This window comes from Diospyros lotus, chromosome 3 (assembly GCF_014633365.1).
Source record: "Diospyros lotus cultivar Yz01 chromosome 3, ASM1463336v1, whole genome shotgun sequence".
In the NCBI taxonomy this organism is placed as follows: domain Eukaryota; kingdom Viridiplantae; phylum Streptophyta; class Magnoliopsida; order Ericales; family Ebenaceae; genus Diospyros; species Diospyros lotus.
The window spans coordinates 31,414,452-31,425,383 of NC_068340.1; the positions used below are offsets into that span (position 1 = coordinate 31,414,452).

The following is a 10,932-nucleotide window of genomic DNA, read 5'->3' on the forward strand; positions in this document are numbered from 1 at the left end:
CCCATTTAAGGCCGGGTCGATTTGGCCCAGCTCGCTTGGCCCGGCGGGCCAAATGGTGGCGGGGCGGGCCCGCCGGCCCGTTAATCGCCCACAAAACCCCCCACCCTCAGCCTCGCCTCTCGCCCTTGCCCTAACCCTCTGCCTCGCCCTCGCCCTTACCCTTGTCTCGCCCTCTATCATCCTCGCCCTCTGTCGCCCTTGCCCTCACCCTCTGCCTCGCCCTCACCCTCGTCTCGCCCTCTATCATCCTCGCCCTCGCCCGCGCCCGCGCCCCTCTGTCTCGCCCTCGCCCTCACCCTCACCCGCGCCCCTCGCTCTCGCCCTCTGTCTCGCCCGCGCCCCTCGCTCTCGCCCTCGCTCGCCACCCTCGCCCCTCTGTTGCCCGCGCCCCTTACCCTACCTCGCTCACGCCGCCTGCCTCTATTGCCTAGCTAAAGCAAGGTAAGTTAAGTTTTTTTGTTAATTATTTGCTTAGCTAAAGCCTAAAGTTTTGTGTTAATTATTTAAAATGAATTATTTTAATTATTTACAGTGAGGATTCTTCTGTTAGAAATTTAAAATGGATGGTGATGATCAAATTTCGAGAGGAATCCCTAGTAATGTTAATGAGGAATCCATCTCACAATCACAATAAAAAAAGCCTAAGATTTTAACCTCTGATGTGTGGAACCATTTTGTGAAAATTGGTGTTGGTAGTGATGGCAAACCAAGGTGTAAATACAAGGGGTGTGGTAAAGAATATTCATGTCCATCTAAATCAGGAACCTCTCATTTAAGTCGTCGTATTCCTAAATGTATGATGATTTCTAAGTATAATGATGCGGGAGATATGCTTATTGATTATGAAGGGAAGTTGAAGAGAAAAAAATTTGACCCTAAAGTAAATCGTGAACTTATTGCTCAGATGATTATTTCACATGGTGCTCCCTTTAATATGGTTGAGTGGAAGGGGTTTAGAAATTATCAAAAGTTTCTGAATGAACATTGTAAATTCATTTGTAGAAATACTGCTAAAGCGGATGTCTTGAGAACATATGAAATATAGAAAGAGAAGTTAAAACAACAATTGGCCCAAAATCCTGGTAGAATTTGTTTGACTTCTGATATTTGGACTGCATGCACTAATCATGGATTTATTTCTCTTACTGTTCATTATGTTGATGGCAATTGAAAGTTAAATAGTAAGATATTGTCATTTTCTCATATGAAGACACCACATAGTGGACATGAATTATCATTGAAGGTGTTAGAATTTTTAAAGGATTGGGGATTGGAGAAAAAAAAAATTTCCCTCATTTTGAACAATGCCACTTCAAATGACAACATGCAAAATATATTGAAAGAACATTTAAATTTGTCGACTACTTTGTTGCTTAATGGAGAGTTCTTTCACATTAGATATTGTGCTCATATACTGAACCTTATTGTTCAAGATGGTTTGAAGGTAGTTAGTGAGGCATTGCATAAAATAAGACAAAGTGTTCATTATGTGAGGGGTTCAGAAGCTAGAATGAGACAATTTTATCAATGTATTGAGCAAGTTGGTGGAATTGATACAGGAATTGGGTTGAGACCGGATGTTGTCATTAGATGGAACTCCACCTACATAATGCTTGAGAGTGCATTCAAGTATCATCGTGCATTTCATAGTTTAAGCTTATGTGATAAAAATTATAGGTGGTGTCCATCAAGTGATGAGTAGACAAGAGGGGAGATAATTTGTGAATTCTTGAAGCCATTTTATACTATCACTAATTTGATTTCTGGATCCTCTTACCCTACATCTAATTTGTATTTTGGAGAAATTTGGAGGATAGAGTGTCTCTTGACATCCAACTTGGAAAATGATGATAAGTTGATTGCAAGTATGAGTGCAAGGATGAAAGAAAAATTTGATAAGTATTGGAGTGATTATAGAGTGGTTCTTGCATTTGGAGCGATTCTTGATCCAACCAAGAAGTTTAACTTTTTGAGGTACACTTATTCAAAACTCAATCTTTATAACTATGAAGAGAAGTTGGAAAGGGTGAAGATGGCTTTGTATAGGCTTTATGGTGAATATGTTAACAATAGTTTATTAAGTTCAAGTTCAATGCTTTCCTCAAATGTTAGTGGATCACAAATTTCCATTGGAGGTGAACAAGCAAATAAGTCAAAAAATATATATGATGTAAGTCTATATTTTTTTAAAACACTTGTTCATATATAATTGATATAAATATTTGGTTGACTATTTTTTTGATTATTTGATAGGATTTTGAAGCATTTGATTGCCAAGTTTCTAACGATACCAAAAAATCCCAACTTGATCTTTATTTGGAAGAGCCAAGGATTCCAATATCGGGAGCATTTGATGTTTTGGCATATTGGAGAGAGCGAGCTAATAGAGGGAAAATTATTGCAAAGATGGCTTGTGATGTATTGAGTATTTCGATAACAACCGTAGCATCGAAGTCAGCTTTTAGCATTGGATCTCGTATTTTGAACAAGTATAGAAGTCGTTTGCATGATGAAACAGTTCAAGCTCTCTTGTGCACACGGAATTGGTTACATGGTTTTGGAGGTAATTTTTTTTAAACTTTCTAATATCTAGGATTTAACATAATATTAAACATTTCTCTTATATGATAAATAATTAACATATGTAATTTTTTATTATAGATGATGAGGAGGAGGAGGAGTCAAGCATTGATGATATAAGACTTTCTAAACAAGACTTAAATGTTGTTGTTGATGAAGATTAAAGGCATAATTTTTAATTTTTTTTTTCTTCTTATTTGTAATTTGGCCTCCAGAAATGACTTTTTGAGTAGGTTGTTTTTCTTCAAAGTGAGCTAAATGGCCAAATATGGTATCAAACAAAAAAAAAAAAAAATTGGGCAGGACCGATTAGCGCGGCCCGTGGCGAGCCGGGCTAGGGCCAACAATCTGCTGGCCCGTTTTTAAGCGGGCCGATTTGGACCGGCCCGCTTGGCCCGCGGGCCACTTGGTGGCTGGCCAGGCCGGCCCGTTTGCCATCTCTATCCGGGGTACCACGCTAGCATCCATGTGCCTCGCGCTCTCGTGTTAACACCTCCTAAATAATTAGTCTAAACTACCCCTGTGAGACTCGGTCAAAGCCTCTTTGAGATTCTTGCCGTGGAGATCGGGTCACACAACACATGGATGTCCCTCTTATCATTATAAATAGGGGATCTCTTCCCCTTATTCAGTACGTAAACTCAAATACTCAGATTGACTCTTTGTTTTTAAGTATTTCACTTCTACGAGAGTCTAACTTAAGCATCAGATAGTTCGTGTAAGGATTCTCACATGCGCCCCTAACCAATTTTCTTTCTATCAGGTAATCTATCGCCTGAAGGAGTCATCCATCCCTTGAGTGAGATCATCTATCGCTCAAACAAACCATACGTGAGTCATCCATCGACAATTTTCTATCTACAAATTTATGATTGTAACCGTGCAACAATAATTATTTTATGGTACTAATGACAAATCTAATCCTTTAGTTGTTACTTATGATAGTGACAATCGTGATTATTTAATAACATTAATAAATGTAATAACTCGAGACCACAATGGCAAGATTATCAAGTAATAAGTCAAACACATAATTAGTTGTTTTCTCGTCTTGTGGTTGAGTAATTGGCACATCACATTTGCAAAGAAGAAGAAGATAGAAATAGTTATTAGTTTTCTTCCTCTATAAAATAAGGTAAAAATTTCACCCACAAAGGTACCTACGAATCGTGGGCTTAAAATCTCCCACTCATCTAAGCTGCAATACATGCTCTCACGGATTCTTCATAAAATTAAATCACCCATTTAAGTTATCACTCTAGACCTTTATAGCAAAGTTAAATTATTAAAGATTTTTTAATAATAATATTATAAATCACAATTATTATTTAACTTGGGTTTAAGAGTGAGAGTGAGAAGATATTTTTTTATTAATTTAATTAATATGTCTCAATTAGTGAAAAATTGAAAAGGGTTTATAATGTTCTTTGATCGTCTCTTTAAAAAAGATATTCCCATTGAAAAGATCATATTTTTTAGGAAGTAAACGTTTTAAAGAATGATTATAACTTTTCCGGAATAATATAATTCTTAAAATTAAAGTAAATGTCTATTTAAATTTAACAGAAGATATATTTTAAATTTAAACCAAATAACATGTCTCTTAAAAATATAATTATCTGTATTCACGTGTTCCTTTTTTATAATATCTATTTATATATCTATTGTCTATTATTTAATGTTAAAAATTAAAAATTCATCTGTTAATTTTGCTAAATTTGTTTGGGCCTTTATTGATAAGCGTAATGAATGATGTGAATAGTTTTTAATAATTTGTTAATTTTTCATTTCAATTCCAATGTTCTTTTTTGAGAGAAAAAAAAATATTTGCTCCTCTTTGTTTTTTGTGCTTTGTGACTTTGTTGTTCCTTTTTTGTTATTTTTTCTATTCTATTAATTAATATCGGGGAATGCAATAAAACAATGAACGATCAATTTATAATGTGATTTATTTCATATTCACTATAATCAATCATAACTCACCCTATATGAATTGCAATCAGTTTTTTTTTTTAAAAAAAAAAGAGTATTATTAATGTATTAATAGAATAATTTATTGCATTTAAATACTTATTTACATAAGCACACATTAGTTATATTTAAATTAAATTTTAGGTATATTTGTCATTTATCTACCACATGTTTAATTTAATGCCTATATATTCTACATAAAGACATCCATCTACTGAAAAATAAATTAAATTTAGATTGAATAATTTTATTATTGCATGTCACACACGTGTTATTAATAAGATTAATATCATTCCATTTAATATTTTATTTAAATATAAGGACAATACTTTATTGCATTATTCATTTTTTCTTTAATGACGCATTCAATTAGATATTCTCTTTGTTGTTTTCTTAACTCTTAATAATTTTGATATCAATTATATAATTTATTCTAGGAAAACCCAATTTAATTTGTGTGCATCCTGTAGCTAAATTTGAATGGTGGTGAAACAATCCGCCATTAAGAATGAAGGGATGGCTCAACTGCCCATCCAAGCATTCGAGTGGTGCAACATGACTTGCGTACGATATGCCAACCCCAATTTTCAAACCTTCCTTCAAGCCGGACGCTGACTCCCAGGACTTTACCTCTTGGCCGCCGGGCAGATGTATATTAAACATAAATTAAAAATTAGTTCTTCTACGTATATATATATTGCATTTATTTGCCGCATTGCATGTGGACACCTTCGGATCGGGGCCATGCCATATTGCTATTGCTTGCTTTAATTGACTAAAGCACTCATGCTGTCCACAGGCCACAGAACACAATCAAGCCCCGAATTAACTCTCTTTTTTTTTATATATATATATATATTTTTTTGTGATTTGTTTGGAGAAATAATGTTTGATTTCGATAATTGCGTATCGCTGTTGAAGTTGACAAGGAATCGCGTTTAGTTTCACATGAATCCACTTTTGACTATTAGTAATATGACATAATTCGTTTTAAATTCTTCAATCCATTAGATGCATGCAGACATTCTTGTTTTCAATTTACGATGTTGAAATTTATTAATTAATTAATTAAATGTGCAGATCATATACATGCATGTTTTTTGCTCATTACTCGTGTAAATATTCACATAATGCAGCGTGAATCATTTGAATAATATTCATCAATATTCAAAGTTATATAATATACTTACGGTGCAGAGAATTAATATTACAAATTTGTAGCCATATTCAGTATCTTCTATGATAACTTATCTATTTTTATGGATAGTCTTGTACAATTCACATTAACAAAGAAATATCATTAATTATAACAAAATTATATAAATATATGTGTATATCCTCAATTTAATTAATCATCAATCTTAAGCCCCAACTATTCAATTACATAATAAAAATAAATTACAACGAATGCATAAATGTACCTTTATACCTGTTATGGGTATTTCCCGGACCACTTATTATGGGCTGAACTCGACCTAGCAAGTTGGCATAATTTTTCAAAACCCAATAGGTCTAAGGTCGAGGTCGTCAGAGCAAGGTCGCACATTGCTGAAACTCGAGCTCAGACCACAAAACCAAACGAGCTCCCAACGATACTTCCAACTTGTTGGTTTAACTCGTTAATCAGCTCGCATAACAACAAGGCCGTGGAATAAACGGAGGCGAGATCTACCTATTTTATTTGAGACAAACCAAATCCCTAGTAATGCGGAATCCACTCCAGATTTTATGACATTGATAATGACATATTGTTCTCATAATATTATCTTATTATTTTAGATTTTATGTAAATTGTAAACACCCCATTATAAATAGGGGTTAAAACACCATTGTAAGGGAGACGACAATAATGATATACTATTACTCTGCCGGAATAACTAAAGAACAGTTATGAACTAGGTATCATTCTAGGTGAACCATGTAAAAACTTCCCTGTGTGCGATTTAGCATTCTTTCTATTCGTTTCTTTTTTTTGCATTTATGCTTATTTTTCTTATTGCAGACCTACGAATCATGGTCAACTAATTTCAAACGTCGATAATACCTAAGTAGTTCTAGTTCTATGGCACCTCAAACTTTCAAAATATCTTATTAGACAACTTTACTTATAAAAAATAAAACTATTAAGCTTTTTTTAATTTGTATTAAATTAAATGTATCTCTATACTTTATCAAAACAAATTTCGTAACACTTTGAATTTTTTTTTTAAAAAATTAACAAGTAAAACTATTAAACACATTTTAAGCAAATTTGGGTGCTAGGAATGTTTTTGGTAAAGTATAAGAGTGAATTCAATTTAATATAAATTAAAAAATATTTAATAATTTAATTTTTTTGAAATAGATGTCTTTAATAAAATATTTGAAAATTTAAAATGTCATAAAACTTTTTTATTATATTTATGCCTTCCCTCCATTACAAGACATGCATGTATAAAGAATTATTATATAGACCATGTGTACTCACCGGTCACCATCGGTTTGATGGTGATGCCAACTTCGTGTCTTGTCCTCCCATCTTTAAAATCAAAACTGGACAATTTTCACGCCTATTTTGTTCATTAGGTCACCCAAAAATAAAAAATAAACCATTGATAGGAACTGTGGTGGCCATTATAAGACCACATTTTATGCTTAAGCACCACAATTATTCGCCCTTCTTCCATCCAACATTAATTCATTAAAATAATTTGTACCTGTCCGCCGAAAGAGTAATGTTTAGTGTCATCCCTATTTAAACAACATATTAAATTTCAATTTCTTAGTTCCATGAATTTTAGTTTATCAATTATTTTTAATATTTACGGTATGATTTTTCATAAATTCATATAATTATACGATTAAATTTAAGAGTCATCTACCAAAATTTAATTAATTTTTCTTCACCTCTTTTACCAAAGTCATGCATGCCACCCAAATCTTAATTATCACAAATAATTTTTTCTTCTCTTATATTGTCTTACATCAATGTTAATTAGTATACTTATATGAGTTACATTTATATTAGAGATAGGTTAGTGGTTCTTAGATATCATATAGCAAAAAATAGTTTGTACTGCCATGCATGGTATAAATTTTTTCTTAACTTTATATAATTAACGAGCTCTAATTATTTCATATAATTAGATATCAAATTTCATTTTCATCTTTATAATTGAATTAAGATATCTTTAACTTGTGATATTTTCACTTAATCTATTAGATTAACAAAAATCATACACACACATAATTATATTTTTACTAATCTTACATTTTAAATATTCAATTTTATATATATAATATATTCAACTTAAAACCTCTAAAATTTAAATTGTCCGTTCGGGCATTGCTTTGTCATCCACCAACATGATGGATCAAAATAATTTAAAATTATAAATGTATTATTATTAATTTTTAATAAATTTGTTCTACAAAATTCTGGAAAAAATATCCTTTTCTTTGACTATATCCGTCTCTTTTCACACTCTTCCACTTGAAAACACATAAGCAGTCGTCCACCTGCTATTATATAAATAAGCAGTTAGACGTGCACACTACCTGCAACTCCATCACCCTCGCCAGACCTCAAATGTCTTTTCAATGGCTGAGCTTGGTGGCAGCCGTCTGGCTCCAGTCCATCAACGGAACAAACTCCAACTTCCCAGCTTACTCCTCCCAGCTCAAGCGCCTCCTCTCCATGTCCCAGCTCCAGCTCAACAACCTGGCCTTAGCATCAGACGCCGGCAAGCTCCTTGGCTGGCTGGCGGGCGTCGCCGCCGTCTACCTCCCCCTCTGGCTCGTCCTCCTCATCGGTTCACTCCTCGGCTTCATCGGCTACGGAGTCCAGTACCTTGTCCTGATAAACAAAATCCCATCTTTATCTTATATCCTCGTTTTCTCGCTTACCGTTCTGGCCGGAAACAGCATTTGCTGGATCAACACAGTTTGCTATATCGTCATCATTCGAAACTTCCCCTTCGATCGCCAGGTCGCCGTGGCTTTATCCACGAGCTATCTAGGGTTAAGCGCCAAGATTTATACCGATTTAGTTGACGCCGTTTCTCCCTCTTCCGCCATTGAAAGAGCCAAAGCTTACCTTCTATTGAACTCCACGTTGCCTCTGCTGGTTTGCATTGCAGCCTCAGTGATAGTTCGGGTTGTCAATGGCGGAAAATCCAGAAAAATCCAAGGTGGGTTCGCTTTGATGTTTGCCATCACCATAGCCACCGGAACGTTCGCTGTGATCACCAGCTTCAATTCGATGTCATCAAGTGGATTGCTTCGGTTGATTATTGTGATCGGAATGGGGGTGTTTCTTCTGGCTCCATTGGCAATTCCATTTGCTGAAAAAGCCATGGAAACATTGCAGAAGAAGTGCTTGATAAGAAGGGATATAAAAGTCCATGATCTCACCAATATTGATGATCATATTGAAGAAGGGCCAAAAATCGAAAACGGTACTGTTGCTGAGATTAAGGAGGGGAGTGAAGTGGAGGAGACTGGGGTGAAGACGATGCTGATGAAGGTGGATTTCTGGCTGTATTTCTTCGTTTATCTCTGTGGCGCGACTCTTGGGCTGGTTTACATGAACAACTTGGGACAGATAGCAGAATCCCGTGGGTATTCCAGGACATCTTCTCTGGTCTCATTGTCGTCTTCATTTGGCTTCTTCGGTCGTCTCGTTCCTTCTCTTCTCGTTTACATTTCCACTAGGTCAGCGGCTTCTGTCACTCTACTTTTTTTTTTTTTTGGTTTTCCGACTACTAGTTAACCAAATGTCTTTTTAGATACATTTTGAGTTACGCTTAATATTAATGTTTAATATATATCATAATAACTACTCACTAGTGATTATTAATGTTAGTATTAAATTAATATCACTTAAAATAACATTTTTTGCTTATTAAACTTGGCCTGGCTGGCTTTTTTCTTCATCGACTTGCCCGTACTAATTAATTAATGCTGGCAATCTGTGCTAGTTTGCTGCCATAGTTGTTGCTTTTTTTTTATTATTTTTTATTTTGGATAGCAATGTGGCAGATTTCCAGTCCCTCATTTCAAATCAGACGAATTTGTTTCTTTCTTTTTAACAAACTCCGAATATTAATTGTTTTGCCTTAATTATATCTTGGAAATGCTGTTGTTAATTATTTACATCATTTTGCTTTTTAGTGTTTTGCAAAGAGTATGATATAAATAACCTAAGATTTTGGTGTGTGAGCTGATTCAAAAATACAATCTTTTAAGATTATTTATTACTTTCTATCGATTTTTAAGCTTATTTATGTCTTCTTCTTCAATTTTTTTTTTTGAGAAACGCATATATACAAGATACAAGATCAAGACCCTGAGATGAAAAGATATATACTAAAACATGCTCTGACTAGATGCGCTTGAGCATACAAGCTAAACACCCAACAAGCTCAAATGCAAAAACAATAACTAAACTAAACTAAACATGAAACTAAAACCCACTGACAAAAGACCAGCCATAATAAGAACAACACCAACTGAAACTTAAATCAACCGAATTATAGCTAAAATATCTACACAAGCTCCAAATAACAAACATTCAATCCATAGCTTGAGTGGCAAAATAGAAGCAAATGAACCAAGAAAACTAAAATCTACTGCTACTGGTTTCATGAACTTACTGGTTTGTTTCATGGTTTAATTGCTGCTACAGGAGTAAATGCATGGCATCATCACCATTTTCCATAGCAGCGATGATGGCCCCAATGGCGGCATCTTTCTTCTTGCTCCTCAACCCCACCAACCTCTCCCTCTGCATCAGCACCGCCATTATAGGCCTCTGCACTGGCGCAATTACTACTATCTCCGTCTCTACAACCACCCACCTCTTCGGCACCAAGAATTTCAGCGTCAACCACAACATTCTGATCGCCAACATTCCAATTGGATCCTTCATTTTCGGGGACTTGGCGGCTCTCATTTACAGGCGAGAAAGCAGCGCTGCTGGAAGCAGCATTAATGGCAGGTGCATGGGCGCGGAATGCTATGGAACGACGTTCATCATCTGGGGGTCCCTTTGCCTTCTCGGCACTTTCCTGGCTCTCGTCCTTCATGCAAGAACCAAGAAGTTCTTCTCAAATGCACTTTAATTTTGATATCGATATCTATATCTATATATATATTATAATAAAACAGCCGTCAAATTTTTTCCCGCCCGTTTCCAGTTACTATTTTGATATTTTATTATGTTTTTGTAATTTTTTTTGCTTACTTAAAATATAATTTTTATAGATCATTAATTAAGTCTTAGAGATGTAATTCTTGGAACATGTAGTTCTTGAAACATGTAAATGGTTTTTTCATAACTAAATAGTATTTGAAAAATGTGTAATCATGCTGGTATATGAAGAGCCAAGATAAATATTATTA

General features: G+C 34.8%; 1 protein-coding gene across 1 annotated transcript; it reads left to right on the top strand.

Moving 5' to 3' along the window:
- The first annotated feature begins 1,879 nt into the window (after window positions 1–1,879).
- LOC127796937 (protein NUCLEAR FUSION DEFECTIVE 4-like) lies at window positions 1,880–10,719 on the top strand. Its single transcript, XM_052329338.1, has 5 exons — window positions 1,880–2,107; window positions 2,254–2,563; window positions 2,662–2,723; window positions 8,072–9,243; window positions 10,217–10,719. Exons 1-5 carry the CDS (start codon window positions 1,880–1,882, stop codon window positions 10,650–10,652), a joined length of 2,208 nt encoding a protein of 735 aa, XP_052185298.1. The 3' UTR covers window positions 10,653–10,719.
- Window positions 10,720–10,932: the final 213 nt, after the last annotated feature.

What these genes read in the sequence shown, in the direction of transcription:
- LOC127796937 (XM_052329338.1), top strand. Translation starts at nt 1,880, where the DNA reads ATGAAAGAAAAATTTGATAAGTATTGGAGTGATTATAGAGTGGTTCTT. An exon ending in TTTCTAAACAAGACTTAAAT is followed by an intron (nt 2,724 to 8,071) that starts GTTGTTGTTGAT and finishes ATAAATAAGCAG; the next exon opens with TTAGACGTGCACACTACCTG. An exon ending in CTCGTTTACATTTCCACTAG is followed by an intron (nt 9,244 to 10,216) that starts GTCAGCGGCTTC and finishes TTGCTGCTACAG; the next exon opens with GAGTAAATGCATGGCATCAT.